The 26,228-nt window shown below is 41.3% G+C and overlaps 1 protein-coding gene across 4 annotated transcripts in view; it reads left to right on the top strand.

Moving 5' to 3' along the window:
- TAB3 (TGF-beta activated kinase 1 (MAP3K7) binding protein 3) overlaps positions 1 to 9,487 on the top strand; it is a 46,202-nt gene extending 36,715 nt beyond the window's left edge. For all 4 annotated transcript variants that reach the window (XM_075033513.1, XM_075033510.1, XM_075033511.1 and 1 more), the window contains 3 exons: positions 1,794 to 1,887; positions 3,478 to 3,561; positions 6,588 to 9,487. In XM_075033513.1, coding sequence (XP_074889614.1) covers positions 1,794 to 1,887; positions 3,478 to 3,561; positions 6,588 to 6,736 — 327 coding nt within the window. In that variant the 3' untranslated portion in view covers positions 6,737 to 9,487. The remainder of the gene's footprint in view (positions 1 to 1,793; positions 1,888 to 3,477; positions 3,562 to 6,587) is intronic.
- The last annotated feature ends 16,741 nt before the right edge of the window (positions 9,488 to 26,228 follow it).

Genomic DNA, 26,228 nt, shown 5'->3' with positions numbered 1-26,228 from the left:
GGTAGATGAAGGGAGAGCAGTGGTTATTGTCTACGTAGACTTCAGTAAGGCTTTCAACATTGTCTCCTGTAAGATCTTCATAGAGAAGCTGAAGTATGGGCTGGATGAGCAGACAGTGAGGTGGATTGAAAACTGGCTGAACAGCCAGGCCAAGACTGTGGTAATCAGTGGCACAAAGTCTGGTTGGAGGCCAGTAACTAGCGGTGTACCGCAGGGGTCAGTATTGGGTCTGATCCTGTTTAACATCTTCCTTAATGATCTTGGGTGATGGGGCAGAGTGTGCCCTCAGCAAGCTTGCTGGTGACACAGAACTGGGAGAGTTGTGCTGCCATTCAGAGGGACCACAACGTGGTGGAGAAATGGGCTGCCAGGAACCTCATGCCATTCAGCAAGGGGAAGTACCAGGTCCTGCACTTGGGGAGGAACAACCCCATGCATCAGTATAAGCTGGGGGTTGGCCAGCTGGAAAGCAGTTTTGCAGAAAAGGCCCTGGTGGTCCTGGTGGCAACCAAGCTGAAAACGGGCCAGCGATGTGGCAAAGAAGGCTAATGATAACCTGGGCTGCATTAGGAGTGTTGCCAGCAAGGGGAGAGGGGTTACCCTTCCCCTTTGTTCAGCACTGGTGAGGCCACACTTGAGTATGGTGTCCAGGAGCGGGCTTCCCAGTAGAAGAGAGAGACATCGTCATACTGGAGAGTCCAGTGGACGGTCACAAAGATGATTAAGCATCTCTCCTGCGAGGACAGGCTGAGCGAGCTAGGACTGTTCAGGCTGGAGAAGAGAAGGCTCAGGGGGGGATCTTATCAATGTATCAAATACCTGAAGGGAGGATGCAAAGATGATGGAGCCAGGCCATTTCCACTGGTGCCCAGTGACAGGACCAGAGGCAGTGGGCACAAACTGAAACACAGGAGGGTCCTTCTGAACGTCAGGACCAACTTTATTACTATATGGTTGACTAAGCACTGGCACAGGTTGCCCAGGGAGGTTGTGGAGTCTTTATCTTTGGAGATACTCAAAAGCCATCTGCCATCTGGGCAGAGGGTTTGGACCAGATGACCTCCAGAGGTCCCTTCCAACTTCAGACATGCTGTGATTTTTGTGACTCTGTCTGTGATGCCACGATGTATCCTGTAATAAGGTAGTTATTCCTACATATGTGTTAATAATCACTGCTGCTAGCATTAAGAATGCTTTGTATTCCAGTAACTTAGGGTTTCTTAATGATATGCAAATATATGGACTTAAATAACTAATTATTCTGTTAAGAATAATTACTGTCTTGAAGCATTGAACGATTTAAATATACAGGGCTAGAAGGTTTGACATGTTGGAACTCCTTGGGGTGATGCAAATAAATGAACTTCAGACCTTATTTGGTTATAATCAAGTAATAATTAATGTGAGCTGCAGCTCATACTGTTTCCTGATCATCTTGATGTAAACTCACGTAACAAGTAATCAATTTATACAGAATTTTATAAGGTGTATGGTTTTATAAACTTAAGCTCAGCTGTGTCTTCTTACTAATGAATTTTAGTATTAAGTAACTTGTTCATTTTTTTTGGTTTGGTTTGTTTTCCTCCTGAAATACAAATAGAAGAATGTTTTTTGAGGGAATAAATTGGGTAGGGGGAACAGGACAAACAGTGGAATCTTGGCTATTTTTTTCAGTGCCTTATCTATACTCCAGTTTCTAATAAAGCTGTTGACAAAGATATAGCAATGTTATTTCTATGTCAGATAGGATGCTGACTTTCCCACAGTTACTATTTTGGGTTGTTTCTTTCTAGCCTGAGGAAATGACCAGATTGAGAAGCGTCAACAGACAGCTCCAGATAAATGTTGACTGTACACTGAAAGAAGTTGATCTCCTTCAATCTAGAGGTATAGAATCGATAGGTTTTTTAAAAACATAATTTAGATATGGGCGGGAGTGTTGATCTGCTTGAGGGTAGGAAGGCTCTACAGCGGGATCTGGACAGGCTGGATCAATGGGCCGAGGCCAATTGTATGAGATTCAATAAGGCCAAGTGCCGGGTCCTGCACTTGGGTCACAGCAACCCCATGGGGCGCTACAGGCTTGGGGAAGAGTGGCTGGAAAGCTGCCGAGCAGAGAAAGACCTGGGGGTGCTGGTTGAGAGCTGGCTGAACATGAGCCAGCAGTGTGCCCAGGTGGCCAAGAAGGCCAACGGCATCCTGGCCTGTATCAGAAGTAGCGTGGCCAGCAGGAGCAGGGAAGTGACTGTCCCCCTGTACTCGGCACTGGTGAGGCTGCACCTCGAGTGCTGTGTTCAGTTTTGGGCCCCTCACTGCAAGACAGACCTTGAGGTGCTGGAGCGTGTCCAGAGAAGGGCAACGAAGCTGGTGAGGGGCCTGGAGCACAAGTCTTATGAGGAGCAGCTGAGGGAACTGGGGTTGTTCAGCCTGGAGAAAAGGAGGCTGAGGGGAGACCTGATCGCTCTACAGCTACCTGAAAGGAGGGTGTAGCCAGGTGGGGGTTGGTCTCTTCTCCCAAGTAAGAAGTGAAAAGGCGAGAGGAAATGGCCTCGAGTTGCACCAGGGGAGGTTTAGATTGGGTATTAGGAAAGATTTCTTCACCGAAAGGGTTGTCAAGCATTGGAACAGGCTGCCCAGGGAAGTGGTGGAGTCACCATCCCTGGAGGTATTTAAAAGACGTGTAGATGTGGTGCTTGGGGACATGGTTTAGTGGTGGACTTGGCAGTGCTAGGTTAACGGTTGGACTTGATGATCTTAAAGGTCTTTTCCAACCTAAATGATTCTATGATTCTAATATAGTATGTGCTTTAAATGTGGATACTTGGACTCTTTAAAGTTCAATTTTGATTATCAACTTCTCTCTAGAAGGTGTCTTTGTCAGTTGCGACCTCATAAACTTGACTTGCTAATATTTCTGTTGGCCAAGTTAAATTACATTACTAAGAAAGTGGTGACTTAAAAGTGACTTTGTCAAGAGCAAATAAAAAAAAAATTCTCCTTAGCGAAGGTTCTTTACTTAATTTTTTAACTTTTTGCTGACAAGGGCTCTGAACAAGTAATACAGAACAGAACTACAGGTTGCAACCAAGAAGTTGGCAAACAGAAATCTACTTAGGTCTTTAAAAATCCTCTTTATGCAACAGAAACTTGACATAAGTACAGTCAAATAGATTAGAATATGCATAGTCCTCCTTTTTTACCAAGAACGTGTCCTACAGAAAGATTTACATTTTCACAGTTTTAAAGCAGTACAGAATGTTGAGCTGGAGTTGATTCTTCAGTATGGGATTAGCCTGCTAAAAAATACTAGAATGAACACAAAACTGAAAATATGTGACACAAGACTACTCAGGAAAAAGCTAATATATAATGTCATAATAAAAAGATGTAGAAAATCTGAAGACTCTAGATGTTCGTATCCCTGGCATAGGCATGTAAATAACCTTTGAGTTAATGCTTTCTTTTCTTTTCTGACAGGGAACTTTGATCCGAAAGCCACATGTAACTTCTATGATAACATAGAGCCTGGTCCTGTTGTGCCACCAAAGCCATATAAAAAGGGTAGGTCAATAAACAAGCATCAGGTTACCTAATCTACATTGAGAAAGCTTTTTTTTTTCTCTTTCTTCTCCTTTTTTTTTTAAAAAGCCCCTGTGATGACAGGAAGCAATTCTAATTATTATAACTTCTCTCTATAGACCAAACCAGAACATTTTATATAAGTGCAGTAATCCTGTCTACAACTTGTTTTCCTCAGGCAAGTTGTTGCAAATGAATGTTCGGTTAATATGTTGTTTGTAAATACTGTCACTCACTGTTAGAAAAAGGGTTGAAAGTATACAAACTTTTATGTGTTAACTTGAGCTCCCTAATTATTTTTTTAAATACTTCTAGGTTAAAAGCTCTATGTCAGGTTTGTTTATCTGTCTTCTAATACGTGTTGTTAGGATTTTATAGTATAGTTGGGATCTTCTATGCAAGTTGAAATGGTCACAGCAGCTTTTTAAAATTTGCATTTATATTTTAATTATATTTTAACTTGATTGGTCACGCTTTACCTATTTTCTGTGTGGAGCGTGAATTTCACAGTAGTCCTGAAGTTTAAGCACAGGAAGCGCTTCAGACATTGTAAGGACAAGGCAGAACACATTTCCTTGCATTGATCTAAGGAGAAAACAGTGTCCCACTTGTACAAGTTCATTACTGGTTTCTAAAATTTTTTGTGCTCATTATATAGTGTCTAGGATTCATATCCAGCTTAGGACACTCCAGTTTTTATGTAAGCCCAGTAGCGATGTACTTAGTCTGACTTTTTGCCCAGCGGAGGTTCAGTCCATCCATCCCAGAGTGACTCAGCTCACCCTAAGCAGACTCCTAGGGGCAGTGGAGCTCAGCAGCTCTGAACTCCACTACGTTTAGGGGTCACATTGGAGCAGAATCCTACCTTTTGTCTCAGGTATTTTTGAATCTTTGGTTTTTGTTTTTACTTCCTGAAATCTTTTAAAAGAATGGTTTCAAATATTAGTGGAAGTTTTTAAACACTTTGTGTCTTTCTGCTGAAATAGTCAGTCTGGGATCCTGTGCTCTGATACAGACAAAACAGTGGTCTTTTCTCTGAAAATGTTACATGTGTTAAGGTTTATAATATTGTGTCTCCTCTTACTGTAACTACCATGTACTAAACTTGTTAGTGGAAAAGAAGTCACTGCTCTTAAATCAGTAATCATATAGTCTGCTTGAAAATCCAGATTTTGTAAATAAGTTCTAGTTGCTGATAAGTGCTTTGCAAAGGTTTTTGCAGTTGAATATTGAATTCATATAGGGAAATTTTTCCCCCTCTTTTGAAACAAGTATTTTACCCTTCAGTAGAATAAAATGGTTAGTATGTGGAAATTTAAAAGAAAGAGATGATTCTATGAAAAGAAGGCCCAGAACTGCTGCTCGTGGTTCAAAAAAAAAAAACCCAACAACAAACCAATACTGGGATGAGTTCCCTGCATAGGTGGTAGTGTCCAGGAAAGACAGTAGCAGCAGGTGAGCAGTGGCATAAAAACAGCTGCCTGAATTCATGTTAAATTGCAGTTCATGTGGTTGATTTAAGGGACTGCTACTTTGTGATGCTTGAGGAGAACCTCTTAATTACACTAGGCTATTTGATTTATTATTTCAAAGCAAAATAATGTGCAAAACTTGCATGAAATAAGTGATTTTATTTGGCAATTGCAAAGATAGTGTCTTGTAAGGATTTGTACGACTTTTATGACTAGCTTCCCGGTTTTGTCTGTCAACTTATTAGAGATCAGTTTTAGGGCTGGTATACTGTATTCTGAGCTTGGCTTCTAACATGGAGTCATCAAAATAATTTTTTTTCTTTAAAAATTCCATTTCCTTAATATTCAGCTGTTGAAGGCGTGGGCAGATAGACAGGTATGGGCAGACAAGGGTCTGCTGTGTGCTGCCATCTGGCTAGTCAACATGAATGCAGCCTAGTGCCCACACTACTTGTTTGCTTAGAAGGAATTTGTTGAGGCCAAGCGCTGTTAATGTGACTATGCAACTTCTGGACTGGAGAGGATTTACGTCTGAGCAAGGAGGTTACTTTTATTTTCTTTAAGTATGTCTCTGAAGACAAACCGAAGTACTATTTGCACCAACTTTGTCATCAGCCATCTGCTAGAGTTCTTAGCAGATGACAGCGTGTGCACTTTGAATTACAAATTACAGTCCTTTTTTACAACTTAAGTTCTCTTTTAATTAAGCTCTTGTACAGATGTTTGTTTAGCAGATGGGTATCTTAACCTTATGTTCTAGGTATGTGTACTAATGTTGTTTTGAATACTAGCATTTTGAAAATGTTGTGTTTCCACATCCTTAGGAGTATTTGTCACTTTTAGTGACCAAGCTGAGTCTTTCTGTGGGTTAATACCTAATGTATGATTTGCACACATACTGATTTTATGAATGAAAACAGACTTAAGGGCTGTTTCACATACACACATCCCTCTGCAAAGCCATGAGGAGGAAAAACAATCATCTTGTTTTGAAACACGCCTACCCTTTTATTTTTTATGTTGTATTTTCTTCGGCCTGGATAAATGCTAGAAAAAGATGCAGAAAATGTATAATCTGTCAGACTGTTTGAAGGAACCAAGTTAGAAGTAGTCTTTCACTTCAGGTAAAGTAGGGTTATTGGAATTTAGGATTTGGTAATAGTCTGCTGTACATAAACCTATGAAATAATTCCTTAACAGGATAGTGTTGCAGTGCCAGTAACAAACTTTTCAGTGTGTTCTAAGCTATTAAAGCTTTAGCAGTATCAGTGACCTAACAGTGGTGACTGCTTTTTTTGGTTTTAATGTAATATGGTTAAGTGACTGTTTACAGAAGTGAAATACTTTAAATATGCAGATTTCACAAACTGAATTAGAAGTGCTTTAGCAGAACACCGTTAATGTTACCTAAGTGGAAAGGTTTCCATGTTCATTTTAAGATAGAATGTTTAATGAGGTGACAAACCAGTAGTACGATCTTGCCTATCATCATTCTCTTCTGAAAAAGAAAAAATGTTTTCCTTTGGCTTTTTTTAGAGCATCAAACCAGCTCCAAACAGACTCCACGGACTCAGCCAAGAGATGAAGACTTTGAAGGGGCTCCATGGAATTGTGATAGCTGCACCTTTCTAAATCACCCAGCACTAAATCGCTGTGAGCAGTGTGAAATGCCACGATACACCTGAAAAATCAGGAAGGGGCTGCACTGGGTTGAAAACAGGCTCTCAAGCCGACAGCTGTAGGAGGAGGAAACATGGGGAACCTTTCAGTCCATCTGCCCAGCCTTTGCCAGTCAACAATCTTCATATTGCAAGGGGTGGGAGTAATGTGTTAAGATGTTTCTGCTTGTGCTACACTAAAAATAAATAAATTAAGGGTGAAATTCTTTCTTATCCCATTGCAGTGAGCAAAGCAGAAAATGAAACCTGAAAATGTAAAAGGATTAATTTTGGGAAGAATGTATACAGGAGAGCAAGTAACTACTGGTGTTTAGTCCTGTGGTTATAGTTACTGCTTAGTGGCTCTAAAAAAATAAAATAAAATACTGGTTTTTTTTAAAAAAATATAGGACTCTTAGTAATGGTGTGAAATGTTACACTTAACCAGAAAAACTGAAGAGCCAGAGCTGACTTAACCTGGCCACAGCTAGCTGGAAAACAAAGGCTCCCTGTGCTTCTAGATTGTAAGCTACTGAAAAAGAAGACAGGTAAATGCAACGATAAATTTTGCAATGTATAAAAAACAAGGAGAAGGGTATTTGTAATTGCTGCTTTTTTTCAGGGTAACTTATGTCTACAAAAAATTGCTGTTTGAAATAGTAACCTAAGGTGACTAAATGAGATACCGTATGAGTGTTACAGAGAGTTTAATCAGAGGTAATTTTTTTACAATCCCTTTTGCTTGTACAGTGCTCACCTGGCTGTGTCAACACGGTAATAAACTAAGAATGAATTCTACCGTATTACGGATGAAAATACTGCTGCATGCTTTCATTAGGCCATTGTGTTTCAAAGCTAAAAGTATGCTTTTATATACAACAATCTTCTAAGCCTGTGCTGTGTAGCAGCACAGTGACATATGCCAAACACAGACTACTCCAAATTCGGTTTGGAAGACTTGAGCTCAGCCATGGTTGTGTATGAGAAGAGTTTGTACCCAGTTCCTTAGGCCTTTTCAGCTTCCAATTTGTGAAGAATTCATGATGTTTACAGCACAGAAGGTACTTTGTGCCCCAGCTCAAAGTTAGCTGAAAAATAATTAATCAGTTAGCTCTTCAGTAAAGGTTTATTTGCACATTGTTAATAAACCAGCCTGTATAAAATAGCAGATGCCAGATCCTGAAAAAGAACACACTGCATTCTTTTTATTTTGGTCAGGAAATATTTGCTATAGGTTGAAGAACACAAGACTTGCAACTGAAGATCATACTGGTACTTTTATGCGTATGATATACTGTATTATAAAGGTGATGTTCAGTTTGTTTGGATGCTTCAGGTTGCTGTAATAAAGCACTCAATACTAGTGAAATTGAACTTGGGTTTGGGCAGCTGAATGATTATGTTACACAACTGTGCGACTGAGTAGGATGTTCTGGTGTACTGGTCAGAAGCTGATACAGTGCATTTCAGGTTTTATGGTGTAACTTTGTCAAGATTCAGAAACTCAACCAAGCATGTCAGCTGAGTTATGGTAATTGACTTTGAAACTGTGAGGCAAAATGTGCTAGCTAAACCTTACCAGAAGAGATTTAAACTACTTCATTTTAAATTGTTCTTAGCTCATGGCAGCCACATCCATATGGTCAATTACCGCAATTCACTTGATGTGTGATAACATGTTAAACTGTGGTAGAACAATCATGTGTCTGAATCCTTATTTAAAATAAAGCAGCGTTTGTAAGGGGTGGGTGGAGGAAAACTCATCTTGTCTGCATTGCTCAATCTGGTGTCTTCTCTCCCTGCAGTTTATAAAGATAACAGTAAAAATCAAACTGTGATCTTAAATGGGGAACCAATATTTTATCTGGCATTTTTCAGTATGTTCTTGCACTAATTAAATCTTCAGCATAATTTTAAATAAGCTAAGAGATCTCCAGCAATCAGTGTGTACCACTGGTGAGCAAAACAAAGTCAAAGGCATCAGAGCTAGTTTTCCTTCCTTCCTTCCTTCCTTCCTTCCTTCCTTCCTTCCTTCCGTCCTTGTGGGGAGCTCATCACATGTGGAAAAGGGGTAAAAAAATTAGTGTCAAATGAGGTTAGAAGGCAAATATTAATTTTGTTCATGTAAGTGGACAGTTTGACAAAACTGAGGTAACTGGAAAACAGATGAGCAGAAGCATTGTACCTAGGATAAGCAGTACTGCTGCTGCTATCAGCCATATAATGAATTACTCAAAACAATACTAGTAACTTCATGACTTTTCTGTCGTGATGCCTTTGCCTTTGTATTATTTCAATTTTCTGTTTATTCGTACTTCTGCTGAAGTTCTAGAAGCATTTGTTTTTGCTGGAATTACAAAATGATGGCAACTGAAATGACAGTCAGCAAATGAGAGTAGGTGTGACATGCATCAATACAGTTGTGCCATTTTCAGACAGAATAGATGCTACTTTTGGGGGGGGGGGGGGGCGGGCAGGGAATGCATGCAGTCCAATAATTCCCTGAACTGTAATAACGATAAACGGAGACTTGCTAATCTTAGTCATAGCTTCACCAGAGGAAGTGAAGGAAGCCTGCCGTGACAGCAAGATACTTTCTGCAAGACTGAGTGCCGTTAAATTTCAAATTAATTCCTTTGTACCAATAATTTTACTCCAGTTTTTCAATTACTCTCATTTGTTGCTTGTACAAAAAAAGAAACAACCAACCCTTCTGTTGTATTCTTTTACGTGTAAATGCTCATACTCAAACATTAATAGTAAAGACTTTACATGGTGCTTGAATATTTCTAGTTTGTTAGAATGTAAATTGTATTTTGAATATTGGAAGATCCATTTTCCTTCTGAAAGCAGGTGACGCCGTTCACACCCCAACTGAATTGTAAATTATGCCAAAAAGATTGGTTGATGTAATATTTATTGAATGCACATAAAACCCTAATGTCAGTTGGCATACAAAATGCACTGTATTGTATAAAACTTTTGTGTGTGCGCGTGTGTGTGTGAATGGTGGGATGCTGATGCCATTGTGTTGAGTTAATGCACTACCTGTGTTTTCTTTTTTTTTTTTTCCTTAACAACTGAGCTTTCCCTCAACCATGCTACTAGAGTGGTAGAGTTTGTAACTGACTTGGACATTCAGATATCCAAAATGATTTCGCTGTTCATTGAAATTTTATAAAGCTTATTTTATATTTACTGTGCTATTAAGATGAATTCCCTTTACTTATAGAATACTACTGTAGTTCTTTAAAAGTTTATTTAGAGTGGGGCTTGTGGAAAATGATTCAGAATATAGTAAACCAAAAGAAATCCTGAACTTTGGATCTACTTTTAATTTGATGTAATTATTAGTCTTGTTTGGGTGAAGAGGAAAGGGGTGGGAAGTCAAGCAAAAGGAAGTACCTTGTAAAATGTAGTCTTAGATCAGATTGAATTGTGTATCTGTGTGTCTGTGGTATGTGTGTGTTTCCCTTGAAAAATGGGAGGTGTGGTGAAAAGGTGTAATAATTCTTAAAAGAGCTGGTCTCAGTACTTTCTGATTATGATATACTACTAAATCACATTTTTTAAAAAAAACCTTTTCTTTCAGTTACTTTATCTGTCCCAGTTATACATCTCTCATTTCGATTTCTAAATACCTTTACATTTAATACTGATTGTAAAACCCCTTGAAACTGAAATAAATATACTTGAGTTGAAATGGGGACAAAACAAAATAAAAACAATAAAGAATGTTTTTAAAAAGAATGTGAGAATATTAGATAGGTTAAAAAGAAACTTGTCATCAGGATGATAGTTTTTGTTTTAAAATTCAGTGGTATACCCTAGAATGTGAAAATGACTATCCTGATGAGAAGCAGACAGTTGGACATAAACAATTCATCAGCTTGTTTGGTACCACAGAATTTACGTGCTCTGTACTACAGTGACTCTAAGTCCCGTAAAGAAAGAAGACATGCACAGATATCACATCTCATAGTCAGTACTGTCTCTATGTGCTGCTGCATTTGTTTTGTTTCAAAATGTCAATATTATATGAAGCTAGCCATGACTGAATTTTGCCAGATTTCTTCAGTTTGGGGCTTTCATTGCTGTTTATGTCCATAAATATTAATGCGAATATTTTTCTTGGTTTTGAATAATCAGAAATCAATGGAGTTAATGCAATATTATAATCCTGCATTTTCAGTACCTTTGAAGCCGATTTTAAAAAACTGTGTTCTTGAAACTTATTTATTTATGGTGGCACCAGTGTATCTAATCCATATTTCCTGCTGTGTGAAACCCTGTTAAATTTTTTCATTAAAAAAAGAAGACACGATCTTGTTTAATCCTGTATATATGGTGTCTACATTCTAGATTTGTGTATGCTGTGAATGAACTTATTACTAAGAGATGAAATTGTATAAAAGCATTCAGAGGCTATGCATGCATGGTACCTCCAGAAAGTGCTTACTCCGAATTGCAGATTCCTGCAAAAATAAATTAATAAAACTAAGCAAACATCACATCCCGCATTTGTTCTTGTATGTAGTAGGAAACATTTGAAAAATACAGCCTTTTTGCTTTCATAGTCTGATTGTTTCTGGTCTTCTACTTGAACCCATAGCTATAGCCGATTTGTTTTGGGGGCTTTGGGGGTTTTCTTTTTGGTGGTCAATATGATTCTCGCAAGGCACCTGGTGAATATTGAACTGGGTCCAAATCCTGTTCCTGTGAAAGTGGACGGCTTGTATAAGCAGGAGTCCCATTTAGATGATGGATATTCTGTGCAGCCTCTGGTGTAGAAACAGGACATAGGATGTTCAGAATGTGAAGTTCAGCTCATCACTTTTCTCTTATTTTTGAATGGAAAGTTGATGCTAAAGGAGTAGCTTTATCTACTATAGCAGATGATCACCTTGCGTTTGCTGCCTTGATTGCAGGTGTTCCTGCTTGTCCTCGATAGTATTGACTATCTGGGTTACAAAAGTCCATCTTCTGCTATAACCTCTTACAGAAAGGCACTGCTCTGGGAGAGGGTGGAGAATTTGAAATGCATAAATCGGTATGCAGGCAATTTCTTTTTATTAGTATGTCTTCTCGGTTATCTTGATTGTGTCAGCTCACCGTGATCTAAAACTTGAAAGCTCTGTAGCTGCGCTACACCTGTACTTTGTTCACATACAGTTTCAGTCATTAAACACATTCTGCTCTGGCAAACCTACCACAGCTTTGGTTTTGAGCTTTTGTCAGCAAACATACCTAAGAATTTAGTTTTGCATTCCTTTTGCTAAATTGAATTCATAAAACTTTCAGGGTATGTTTGTATTTTAATCAAGCATTCGATTCTGTCACTTCAGAAATCACTGCAATTGAAACTTTTAATTTTTAAAAAAAGAATTAATTTGAAAGCTTTAAAAAAAGTTTAAAAATGTTAAGGTACCTGTAAAATACATTACGCTAATGGAGAACGCACAAAGCCAAAAGACACTAGATCTAACAACTGACAGTGGCCACTATTCTTTTGTTGTTGCTGTTTCCCTGAAGTCACGAGGAGGATCTGCCTGAAATAATTGTATAAATCTAGTTGATTTATTTGTAAGAATTGCTTGGTTTTGACAGTACTGTACCACGTCTTACACCTGTGGCACTTAGAGAGATGTTTTGTCCTGTGGTCTCGTATTCCAGGCATTAAGTGCTGCTGCTTCTCATCAGTCAAGATGATCCATAGTGCTGGGTAAGTACTGTGTATTCTTTAATTGCACCCTCTCTGATTGTAAATATGCTTTTTGGAAAGAGGTGACTTAAATAGCTAACTTCACGTAACAGCTGTACTCAAATCATCATATATTAAATAGGTGACCTGATGTTTTGTGGAAACCTTCTAAAGTTGTTAGAGAAGGGGCTATGTTAATTTTTAGATAAGAGGGTCTGCGATTGTGATGTGTTCTAGTTTGACGGGAAAAGCCAGGCCAGACCCATAAAAGCCTCTTGCAGGAGTGATCCTTTATTTTACAAAATATTCTTTTTCTCTAGAAAGCAGTAATGTGTTGGCGTTTTTTAAAAGATATAAATAATTAAAATACATTCATGAAAACTTCACTCTGCAGATAACTTCCTTCCAGTTAGGCAAGACTTAAAACCTTGCACGTATTTGCTGATGTTACAAGTTGTGTTTTGAAGATTTTGACAAATTAATTGTCCTTTATTCCCAAACCATAGTGATCTTGTTTGAAGTTAACAAAGGCTCCCTTGCTAGGTTTGCTTAAAAAAAGTAGCTACAGTTCTGTTACTGCTTTAGAAACAAAACCAAAAAGCCTCTGAATGAAAGAGACATGACACAGGTGCTACTTGATTTTTGACAAAAAGCTTAATTTTTTGGAAGTGGGAAAAAAGTTTAGGCATGTGGGGGTGTGTTTTTTAGGAAAAAATAGATATTTTGGGAAGAATTTTGCTAGGTGAGGGAGGTTGTCATAGGTGTGAAAGTGATACTCTGATTCCAGACTGGTACGGCTCACCGGTCTGTTGTCTAATAATTGGTACCGAATTCCGGCGTTAATTACGAAGAGTGGGAGTAGCAGCGTGCCTGCAACCGCTGGTGGCCAACCGCTGGGCCAAAACGGGTCGCGTGGCCATATTTCGGGAGCGTTTACTGGCCGTATATTGTGGCCCCGTGTCACGTGCTGGGACGCGCGGGGTGTTGTGTGATGGTGAAGCATCGTGGGTTCCAACGCGTTGGTGGTTTGTCCCTTGGGTGTCGTGGGACGAGCCGGGGAGAGCTGGTCCCTCTGGCACGTCTTGGGGTGCGATCGCCCACTGACTTGTCGCGTCACGGGGACTGCCTTTACGTTAGTCACCTGATGGGTAGATGTTACCACAGCAGGAAAGAGCGTCAGCATTTTGGGAAAGAGTAAAGAAAAAAAAAACACCATCACTCCCCACTTTTGGGGAAGAGGTGGTTCAGGGGCTGCCTGGGAGTCCTGGGTTTGGGTCAGCTGAAACTGGGGCTTCCCTGCCCTAAATCAAAGACCTGAGTCACAACTCGATGAATATTCATCGCAAGCTCTGAAGAGCTCTCTGCTGGCTTGGTTTCGAGTATCCTGAACCGACCTTGCAAATTCCTGGCATTGGGGATTATATTTCACCTGAAACTTTTCTACTGTAATTTTGAGCTTGTGCAATTAATTCTAATGAGTTGGCAAAGCTGAAGTTGCTGTTGGCAATGTAAATCGGTCTGTGCGGAGTACCCTGTGCTCTGGAAAGTGCCTGATGTGACTCTGGGGTCCAGATCCACGTGTAGTACCCCTCTGACCCATCCTACGAGGGTGAGAATAAGAGTCAAATACACTTTCCGAGCAGATACGTGGGTTTAGAGTAAGCTGGGTCTGAGAAAACCCTGCAGAGAGTGACTTGTGTCTTTATGATGATTTGTGAATCCTTTCACCTAACTAGATCTGCGTATATGCTTTGCTTTCATCGTGATGAGCAGCTGCAGTGGTGAAAAGCCGTGGTCGTCTTTCATCACCACAGATACTGAAGCCTAATGGTTTGGCTTGGTGGTAACTGATTTTAACTCTTTTTTTTTTTTTTCCCCACAATTGTCCCAAACGATTGTTCATAAGCCAAACAGATGTTCTTTTCTCTTTTTTTTCATTTTTTTGACTGATAGTGATACATGACCATGAATCTGTTGCTGATCATTATCTTTTTCAAACTCTGGAACTTTCAAAGCTACAGTGGGTAAGTAAAGAGCTTCGGGTACATTCATACTCTTCTTCACAACGCTGATCAGTGTTGTACCACACAGAAAGAACTAGATAAATACTTTATAGAGCAAATCTTAAAAAATATATGTCATTTTCAAACTTACTTCAGGCTTTACTATTACTTTTTAATGAAACCGTTTGAGAAGCAGACTGACTGACTTGATGCTGTAGCCCTTTCAAGAAACTCAAGCCAATGTTGCTAGTAAGAATTGTTATCTCTAGTAAAACAGCAACTGCCAGACAAAAATTGCATACCTTGTTTTGTACAGCTGAAGTGAAATATTTGAAATAAGTTTATTTTTTGAATATGTATGTTGGTGTTACTTAGCTTTTTATTTAATCAGTTGTGTGGTAAGTGATTTGCATGCAAAGCATTCTCATCTAGTGTTGGGGATTTCTTGGCTGGGCAAAGGTATGTGAGCAATCCAGCCGCTATGTGGGAACGAAGTATAAATTTACAAAATACTGTGTCCTTGTGCACTGGGAAAAAAGAAGATAAGAAGAGCCTGGCCTTGCAAGCAACACCTGGATGCTGAAGAAGGAGATAAGTAACTGCATCCACTGTGACCTTGGCAAGGTTTCATAGACAACTTTGAGAAAGTTCCCATGAGAAAATTGCGGAACCTACATAGCTGCAAACCACAAGTAGGTGTGTTTTAGTAATGAATAAACATTAGCAATGTACCAATAATATTAGGACTAGTAGGCATAATTATCGTAAACTGTATAAATATGAGCTATCCGTGCAAGTAAAGTGAATCACTTCTATCACTCATATTGAGTCGACTTTTGTGCATTCCTCCGCCGCTCGCAACCCTCAAATCTGTTAGGCCGAGAAACAGACGGAGGGCTTCTCAAATCTGCTCATAAGACTCGGCGGAGCAGACGGAGACGGGAGGGACGGAGCAGGCTTGATTACAGCCGTTCCTCCCGACAAATGGCGCCCGAACAGGGACCAGAAAACAAGGAATAGGAGCGGCGGACACTGAGAAGCACCGGTAGCAGCGACCGGGGGGCAAAAGATTAACCGAACGCTGATCGTCTTGGTTGGTGTGTTAATTCTCGTGCCTGGACCGTCCAAAAGGGGTTCGCCGTCAGTGAGGGCTGCTGGAAAAGGCTGCAAAGACTTTTATTAATCGAGGTGCATTAATCAAGGAGCACCAGGAAGCCGGCCGGCAAAGGATCTACAGGTAGCCCTAAAATTATTACAGTGCTTTTTAGAAAAGCGGGGAGTAAATTGCGTTAAGCAAGTTTCGGGATTAGTTATTTTAAGTCGTGTTAAGGGATGCTTTAAAAATTCAGATTCATTATTTGAGGAAAGTGAATGGTGTAAATTAGGAGATGTATTATAAAATCTGGTAATTGATGATGATAAATCAGCTAAAAAACTGATGAAACCTTGGCGGGAGATAATTAACAGCGTTAAACGGTAGAAAGAAATCTCGCGGCAGTGGCAATAGAACGGCTGCGGGGGTTGGAGACTGTGGCAGAGGAGGAAACACCCCCCCACTGGGGAAATCAGGTGCCCTTGCCGGGAGAACGGACTAAGCCTCCTGAGCCTTTGCCTGAGCCTATGCCTGCTGAGCCGTCACCTGCACCCCCTCCGACGCTTCCTCCTCCCTTTCTTTTCCGCCCCCCCCCCTCCGCCGCCTTGCAGCGGCCCGTGTCCGCCGGCCATGGAGCGGCCACCGCCTGGCGCTGTCGCGGCCGTCCCCCGGGCAGAACCATCCGCGCCCGTTCATCCATCCCGCCTCTCGGAACCGGAGACGGTAAAACCAACTGCGCCCGCGATAGACGCGGAGTCGCCTGCAGTAGCCGCTGCGGGCGAGAAACAGAGACATTGGAGGGGAGTAATAAAAGATGCCATTATAGAAAGGACTATGCTCCAAACATTCCCAGTTATTACATTAAATGGACAGAAAAAATGGGAAGCATTTGACTGGAAGGTCATTGAAAAATTAAAGAATGCTGTGAGTCAGTACGGAATCAAATCTGCGTTAGCTCACCAAATACTGCGATTCATTTTTTCTGCTGATACGCTGATACCTCAAGATATTAAACAGATAGCACGGTTAGTTTCAGAGCCCTCCAAAATGCTAGTGTTTTTCTGACAGTGGGAGAAGTTCGGTGATCGGGAACAAACAACACCACAACAAACAGATCCCTTATGGGGAGTAACCACACAAATGCTGATGAGTATTGGACCCTTCACATCAGGGAACGCTCAGTTACAACGTATCACTGAGGTTCATCACCCATCACAGATCTTGGCATATCAAGCTTTTCTTACCATACCAGACAATATGCAAAGCCATGCTTTTACTCAGGTGAAACAGGAGCATAATGAACCTTTCGCACAGTTTCTTTATAGACTGCATAGGACAATCTACGACCACCATGACATGAACGAGGGCATGAAAGAAAACATGCAGCTCCACAGGGAGCTACAAAGAAACACAAGGCCAGTAAGACACCCTTGGTCAAGTGTTTTAACTGTGGCAAACATGGACACATTAAAAGCAAATGTACAGCTTCTGCTAAGAAAGATGACAATACCACCAAGAATACAGGAAGAAGGGAAACTTTACACCGCGCATGAGGAGAATGCGGACAGTGTGAGGAATTTAAGATAAGGATAGTAACTGAGACATGTAATGGGCAAAACATGGACTGAACGCAGCTAGAGAGTTAAGAGCTGCTTGATGAGTGAGGAATTTTTGTTGTTGTAATCGTGGTGAAGGGACAAGGGGTGGATTGTGTGTAAATTGTCCACTTTTTGTCAGTTTTGTGATGATATTATTTTGATTTTGGTGTGGGAAATTCTTTTGTTGATGTAAGTGAAGATTTTGTGTGATGAATGTAGATTTTAATGATAGTTCTTGGAAATGTGATGCACAGAGGCGAGGGGTGGAATGTATTGGTTTTGTGTGGCAAGATTTTGGTAGCGGGGAGGGGTTACAGGGGTGGCTTCTGTAAAAAGCTGCTGGAAACTTCCCCTGTGTTTGAGAGAAAGCGAGCCCATACCAGCCAGCTCTAAGGCGGACCTGCCGCCGGCCAAGGCCGAGCCAATCAGTGATAGTGGTAACGCCTCTGTGATAACATTTTTAAGAAGGAAAAAAAGTTGGGAGAGTGAGAAACAGGCGCCGGAGCAGATATCCACCTGCAGCCCGTGGAGGACCCCACGCTGGAGCAGGTGGGTTCCCGAAGGAGGCTGTGACCCCACCAGATCCATCACTGCAGGGAGCTCCGGAGTGGATGTAGAAACCGCAGTACACATACAACATAAAGGGACTATTGGGGTTTGGGCTTAGTGCATTTATGATGGGGTGATCTTCAACAGCTTTAAAAAGAATTTTGGTAGTCCCAAGGGTTATTGATGCAGATTTTTGTGGGACTGTGAACATTATGATTCTTGTTTTAATCCCTCCTGTTTCTGTTCCTAAAGGTACCAGAATAACACAACTAGTTCCATTCAGGTCATGTGTTCCAAACCCAGGTGAAGTACAACGTGGAAATGGTGAATTCGGCTCCACAGGGAAACCACAGGTATACCTTGCCATGGACATAACAAAAGGTAAACCAGAAAAGATAGTGCAATTGGAAAGGCCTGACAGAGTTATCATCAAGAAGCTGATAACAATCAATACAGGAGCTGGTGTTATGATTATTTCACGATATATTTGGCCTCCATCATGGCCATTGATCAATCCAAATTTTGGCATTGCAGGGATAGGGGGCACACAAGCCACCTTAGTAAGTCAGTTACCGATTACATTTGTGTTCCCCTACGGTGACAACGTTACGACGCGTCCGTATGTCATGACTACCCCAGCTGAATTGTTTGGCCTCATAGGCCGTGATTTATTGAGCCAAATGAAGGCAATGTTAGTGACCCATCCTTTTTAGGAGCAGTCACTGAGGAACAGTCAATCTTGAAAATTAGCTAGAAAACAGATGAGCCTGTTTGGATTGACCAGTAGCCGCTAAATTCTGAAAAGCTGCTAAAAGGTACAAGAGTTAGTTAAGGACCAATTGAGAGCGGGACATGTTGTTCCTTCCACTAGTCCATGGAATACACCAATATTTACCATTCCCAAGAAAACTGGGAAATGGAGACTGTTACATGATCTCAGAACTGTGAATGCAGTGATGCACAATATGGGAGCCCTGCAGCCAGGTTTGCCATCTCCAGTTATGCTTCCAAAATAATGGGATTTGTTAATTATAAATCTAAAGGATTGTTTTTTCACCATTCCCTTACACCCAGATGACACTGAATGGTTTGCCTTTTCGGTACCATCGATTAACAAGGCAGAGCCCTATAAGAAATACCATTGAGTCGTGTTACCGCAAGGAATGTGCAATTCCCCCACGATGTGTCAAGTATATGTGGCCTAGGCATTAGAACCTGTAAGAAAGCAGTTTCCTCAGTTACATTTTGATAACAAGAAGGAACTTGCCACAGGATGAAATTTTAACTCAGTTGCAAGACATCTTAAGCCATCGCGGAGTAATAATTGCTCCTGAAAAGGTGCAAAAGACAGCACCTTGGAAGTATTTGGGGTGGCACATAGATGTTAGCAATGTTAGAAATTTCAACAGTACATGATGTCCAGAAGCTTGTGGGAGACATCCAGTGGGTGCAAAATCTTTGCGGTATCACTGATAACAATATAGCCCCTCTGGTAGAACTCTTGGGTTCGAGTGCATGTATACATTGATACCTATCCTGCTGCCATGTGGGCCACGGTACAAGCTGGAGAAAAAGCCTTACATATTGAATGACATCTTCACGCTTCTTTTGCAGTGCTGGGTGTGCCTAAAGAAATTAAGACAAACAACGGTCCAGCTTATGGTTCTACACAATTTGCTCAATTTTATAATTTGTAGAAAATTCACCATGGTACGGGTATTCCACATCTTCCCACAGGACAAGCTATTGTCAAACAAGCCAACCAAACCTAAAAGAGCATGCTGCAAAAACAAAAAGGGGGAACCCAGGGCTTACTCCCAGAGGAACGATTGGCCAAAGCCTTATTTGTGCTAAATTATCTTAGATTGACAGGTGATCACAAAGACCCACCAATGGTAGTGCATCATGCTCTTTTACAGGCGGAAAGAACACATCAAAGTACAGGAATCATAGTAATGTATAAGGACCCAGAGTCCGGGAAACGGTGCGGACCAGCAGAAGTAAAACTTACTGGGAGAGGGTATATGTGTCTGCTTACAGATCGAGCCCTTTGCTGGATCCCGGCTAAGTGGGTCAAGCCATGGCTTCGTAGTGATGCTGGACCCGGAATCGTCCCAACGGCAACTGGCACGGCACCGGCGGGTGCTGGAGCCACTTATCCGACAGATTCCGACTAATAGAATATTACACTTTAGAGGACTACCGGACATTGAGTCCTTCACAGAGGTTTTTAGAACAGCGTGCCTTATTGTACGTAGAACCTGCTTTAGGTAAAAAGTGTGTTAAGCATAATTTGGTTAAACATAGTGTGATTACGGGAAGACAGTGTGGGGTAAACGTAAAAGTTAGTTAAAGCCAAACTTAGGGGTAAGGACTATTTCCATTAATAACCTGGGAACGAGGTTGATTGTGTTTCCACAGATACAGGCCCACAACGGACTCCTGTTGAATTTGCACGATCATCATCATCTGGAGCATCATAGATGATGTGGCAACATGAATACCACCTCAGTCAAAAACTAATGTATAGGTCACTTTGGCTAACATAACAGGTCAAGATTCTCTGCGCACCGCAACCGCATCATAAAGCCCACGAACCAATAAACAAGATGGCTATGACTCGTGCAGCGCGCCTGGCCAGCAAGCGCATGCGTCATAGATTGCAATCGAAGCGGACTTTTGGCACCCGCTGGCCACGTGTGCTAAAACCCGTTCCTCTGCAAACGTATAAATACCGGGATTTTCCGAAGAGCATCGGGCTGGTGTACAGTGAGGCCATCGTTGCCTCTGTGGGGACGCCCACAGAAAGCTGGCACCTACCGATTGCTGGGCTGAGTTCACAGAGCAAGATGACACAAGAATGTATGAATGGTTCATCTTCCTCATAGTCCTCATGGTTCAGGTCATTAGGGGTAACAAGTTAACTCAAAGAATTATGGGCATTGTCGTAGTTATTGTGATTTTAGCTATTGTAATAATTTTACCTTGTTCAGCTTGTTAAGGAAAAATGGCATCCCAAGTTATTAAGCAAGCCTGGATTGCTCAAAAACAAAAAGGGGGAATTGTTGGGGATTTCTTGGCTGGGCAAAGGTATGTGAGCAATCCAGCCGCTATGTGGGAACGAAGTATAAATTTACAAAATACTGTGTCCTTGTGCACTGGGAAAAAAGAAGATAAGAAGAGCCTGGCCTTGCAAGCAACACCTGGATGCTGAAGAAGGAGATAAGTAACTGCATCCACTGTGACCTTGGCAAGGTTTCATAGACAACTTTGAGAAAGTTCCCATGAGAAAATTGCGGAACCTACATAGCTGCAAACCACAAGTAGGTGTGTTTTAGTAATGAATAAACATTAGCAATGTACCAATAATATTAGGACTAGTAGGCATAATTATCGTAAACTGTATAAATATGAGCTATCCGTGCAAGTAAAGTGAATCACTTCTATCACTCATATTGAGTCGACTTTTGTGCATTCCTCCGCCGCTCGCAACCCTCAAATCTGTTAGGCCGAGAAACAGACGGAGGGCTTCTCAAATCTGCTCATAAGACTCGGCGGAGCAGACGGAGACGGGAGGGACGGAGCAGGCTTGATTACAGCCGTTCCTCCCGACAATCTAGTAGTCCATGTAGTACAGTATTAAAACAGAGAACCATCAATCAGATTTTTCAAGACTGATAACAAGATCCTTTTTATTTTCAACTGCAGCAATATTAAACTTAGCGAACATGATACCCTGTGCACTTTAAATGTTCTATCAGGGTTTCCTATTTGATTGCTTTCCAGTTCTGGTCCAAGATGAAAAATAGCCTGCTTTGACCAAGGAGGTTTCCCAAGTATTTGATGGTTCCTTAACTGAGGTGGTTATCTGATGGATAGCAAAATGTTTTCCAAATTACTGACTTTCAGGTCTGTAACTCAAATTCTCACCTTGTGAGCATCACCTTCTCTCCAGCAATGCTTCTGTAAAGGAAGCAGACCCTTTGAAGTGAAAAAATCCAAATAGATTAACTATGAACTTTTAAAAACAACTCTGTGAGTGTTGAACAGCTGTGTGCATGCAGGATCTGTCATGAAAAATAATCTTCATTATTGAAATGTTATTCTGAGATGTTATTCCATCTGGAATAGCAGCTGATGCAATTTGTATCCCAGTGCAAGAGCCACTGTTCATGCAGAGTTTCAAGAGATTCAATCTTCTAGAAGAGCAGAGAATAGGTTAGGTGTATCAATGTGCTTTTTTTGACTGGCTCTTTCCTAGGTTGCTAGTTAATCCCTAAATTTGGATATTTTGGTGTCGTCCCCCCCCCCCAGTGGGGTGCAAAGCTCTACCATTTGTGATTTTTTTTTTTTTTTTTACAGTGTCTGTTTTTTCTGATACATTTTTGGTAAGAATTCCATTCTCGTGAGAGGTTGACTATTTCTAATCCCAGCTATGTGTTCTCTGTATCTAGAACTGAGAAGCAAGAGCCTTTTTTCCTTCTCCTTGTCTTTCTGATCTGCCTGGATCGATGGCAATGCTGAGTCTCCCTGCAGTCACCCAGGTCGCTAATCTCAGAGCACTGCCGGGTCCTGGTGCCCTCTTCAAATCCATTCTCCCTCACTGGAAATCAAATGGAATTGGCTTACTGCATTGACAGGCTTCCTGCGTGTCGCAGATGACTGATTTGCATCACTTAAAGAATCACTGTCAAAGGTATTAGCAAAAAGTGATTTTTAATGTGAATTTGTAAAAGTGTGACTTAGCGAACCTTGCCATTGAACTTGGTTCTGTTAGTTACTATATGGAAGAAACTTACAAAGGAAAATCAAGTTAGAATTGATTTAGAATTATTTACATGCAGACCAGAGATGCAAAAAGGGTAAGGGAGACCCTCCTGTAAAGTCACGAGTTTCAGCATGGACCCCCTTGCTTTCTGAACTCCTCCTCAGAGAGGAGTTGAGGTGCGGCTGGATCCAGACTTAGTCAATGGTTTATGTCTAATGGAATTAATACAAAGGGTAATTTGAATTGAATTACTATGCCAATTTTGGGGGGAATGGGTGATTATGGATCCTACACAACTTTGAGGTAGCAGCAATTGAAGATTTTTAAACGCTATTACAGTAAGTCACAAGCCCAGGTTATATGATTTTTTTAACAATTATTAATCATCAGCCAATTATCAGACTTTTTAAATAATTTTTGCTATAATCAACACTATAAAGTTTCCTAAATATACAGAGATACAGAAGTTAATCTATGATCAAGATTTTTCTCTCTTTGCCAACTGTAGTAAATTATTGGTACCAGGTGATCTTTGAAACTTCACAAAATCTAACTAGTGAATGAATTACTCTTCACCTTTGTCAGCATTTGTCAGCAGACAATCTTTGACCCCTCTTCTTCATCAGCAGGGGTTTCAGGTGCGGTTAGGGAGCCCAACCTCACTGTACCATAGCCAGGACAAGAAAATCCCAGCTTACCCCAACTCACTGCACTTGTAGCCAAAACAAGAACACAACGTTGGCTGGTCCCGACAGGGCAACGTGGCCCGGGGTGTTGGCAACCACCACCTTGTGCTACTGGGATTATGGAAAATAACATCCGTACTCCGGTGTGTACCTGCGCCTATAGGGAGCAGACGTTCGGACCCGAGGGCACGGAGCAGCCGCAGCCTTGTCTCCTTCGGGCTGCAGGATTTGGCAACTCCGCACCGCTGGCAGCCGTAGAAATGCGGTTCGGGAGGTGCAATCGTTCGGGAGAACGACGCACGTAAACCCCAGGAAAGAGACACAATCGTACCAAGGACAACAGAGCAATCGCAGGACGTTAGGCTAAATGTGGCTAAGCTCTTTAAGTAAGTGTATTCTGGTTGTGACGCGAGTCTTCTATCCACCAAGGAGGGAAATGTTTTCGTGAGCTATGAAAATCACCAAGCATGTGAAATTCCCATGTGGTGATGCCTGGCTTTAAAAATGGAAGCAAGTTTATTACAGCAATAAATGCAGAGTATGTAAATGCTTCCCAGTAGTTTTCAAAGCTGTCCCTTAAAACTGGAAGATAACCACTTTGCTCTTTTTCCAGCTCACAAATTCTACTGACAAATTTGTTCTACGAGAAAAACTGCTTTGAAAGAAATTCTCTGCCCTGACAAATGAGGGACCTGTTCCTTACCCACAGGAATAACTTACTGTCTCCAAGAGAAGAATTTTGTCTTGTCTGGGTTTTTCTAACTTCTGCAAATATTCAGACCTTTATCAAGTCACGCTCTTCTTCAGCTGCCACATTTTTTTTTCTTCTGTTCTTGCCAGTTGCAGGCAAAGGCATCGCTGGCCTGGTGCTGAAGACCTGCTGTGTGACAGAGATACACGTGGGTATAATCTAGATGTGTTTAATAAACCTGTCGTGCCAGTTCCTTATGGGAAGAGGCCACCACTTGCGCTGTTCCGTTAGGATTCAGACATCCCAGCACCACCTCTGACACCGGTTCCTCTCACGATCTTGGTCACCTCCCGGAGCCTCTGCTTCTCTCTCGCTGATTTTGGGGCAATCAATCTGAACTACCCATTTTGAAACCTTGCCGAGCCAAGTGCAAGCACATTATCATTAAAGACATCTGAACATCTGAGGGTGCCCGTGTAATGCCATATAGCTGGCTCTTACCTTTTTTTCCGTGCCTGGCCAGAAGAGAGTGTTTTGGAGCCAAGTTGTACAGCTGCGTGTGCTGGTCCTGCTGAAGTAAAGAGGATCCTTTACATGGGTTAGTAAGTGAGTTTTGGCAGATTAAGTTTTTCGTTACAGAACATGCGATAAACTATGGCCAGTTGCTATTTTTATTTGCAGTGTTCAGGTGTGAGAAGAATCAGATGATAGGAATATCAAGAGAAAAATGTTGTTATTTCCTTTGTGCAGTTATTTACTGTATTCAAGACGTTGTGATTACCAATAGAAAGTTAGTGGTTATCCTTCACTACTTAAAAACCTCACATCTCTCAAAAAGAGTGGGGTAATTTGAAATACGAGCATCTTCCTCTCAGCCTGAAAACAGTAGAGAGATGCAATATTGATCATTCACAACAGTTATGTGAGACCACAGTTACAAAAAGATTTTCTTACCCACTTATTTGGAAGGCCTAACCAAGGTTTATCAGTCTGAACCTCGCTCTGTTTTTAGCTTTCTAATTTTTTTCCAGTGATACTCATTTGTTTTCTTCTCATATTGACAAACTTCAGAATCACTGAATGTTATCATATCTTTCTCTCAGTAGTTTCATTGAAAAATTTGCATCTTATGAACTATATAAAAAAATCTAACCAAAGCTGTGCTTTTCCTTATTGCCACGGCAAGGTTTGTGGCTAGTGATTGTCCCTTACTGTCACAGTGGGAACAGTTAATTCACCTCTGGAAATCTTCCCAAAGGCAACGAAAAAGGGTCAGATAAAACATAGATAAGCTGGTCCTTTCAATATTATTTTGCAATAAATTGCAATTAAACAGCCTTATTTTCTCTCTCTCTCTTCATTTGTTTTTTCTTACCTGATTGGGTGCGCAGCATAAATCGGTTCGTTAGTTCAGGGATTATGTATCTCAGGCACACACCAACATAAACATTCTACCAAGAGGTGACAGGTACCTCAGACATATTCTCATATAAAATATGGAAAAAGATGCAATTAATGTCTTCCAGCCTCCACACGATCTATGCTGGCAAACATAATAGTTCATGTATAAGGGCATACTTACACTGTAAACCAAAAGAGAGGTAAGAGGATGACCAGAACGATGGACAACTGCAGCAGAAAACCAGTGTCTGGACACGTGCTGTGGGCTGGCTGCACTGGTTTCAGCCCTTACGCACATCGGGGATTACAACCCCCCAGTGAAGGGTAACCTACGCTGCTGCTGAAGAAACAAAAATTGCGGTAACATCTTTAACTGCTACTATAATTTCTGAAATGGTCATCGGAGAGGACCTTCGGTCACAAGAGCCTGTGACCAGGTAGTGATGTACCCCCAGACCGGTGAGAGGCAAAAGACCGCGCGGGTTTGTGGGGGAAATTTTATGCTCTTTCTCCCAGAGGCAGCAACGGGAAGATTCTGAAAGAGGCAGAAATGGAGAACACGCAACTGAAGAACAGAGGGTTGGGTTTTTCTAAGTAAAGCAAACTAGTGACCTTAAAGGTGGTGTTTATCTCACCTAAGCTTAGATAGCCACATGGCTGAAGTCTACATCTGAACTGCTCGGTTTGGGTCCTCTTTTAATACGGAGAGGAGCCAGCACTCTGCGTAGGCATCTCTTGTAAAATAAAAGATATTTCACCCTAAAAATGACTCTTCCTCTTTGCATGTAGAAAACCAAGCCCCCTGCTTTTAATTGGTTAAGTCCTACCTTAAGACTCAATTATATTCCTGTTATTTCAGACTGCTGCTTTGAGGAGCACAGGTGTGAAAAACCCCGATTTATTGATGTCCACTTGCAGTGACTGTGGGAACGGAGGTGGGAGTACTGGGGGCCCATGCATATAATTTCTGGGTGCTGTTTTTGTGTTGCCAATATCATAAGGGCAACTGCTTGCTTCCTAAGAACATGA

Source organism: Buteo buteo, chromosome 8 (genome assembly GCF_964188355.1).
Source record: "Buteo buteo chromosome 8, bButBut1.hap1.1, whole genome shotgun sequence".
Classification (NCBI taxonomy): Eukaryota; Metazoa; Chordata; class Aves; order Accipitriformes; family Accipitridae; genus Buteo; species Buteo buteo.
Note: the sequence above shows the minus strand (reverse complement) of the source record. Positions and strands in the feature narration are given on the sequence as shown.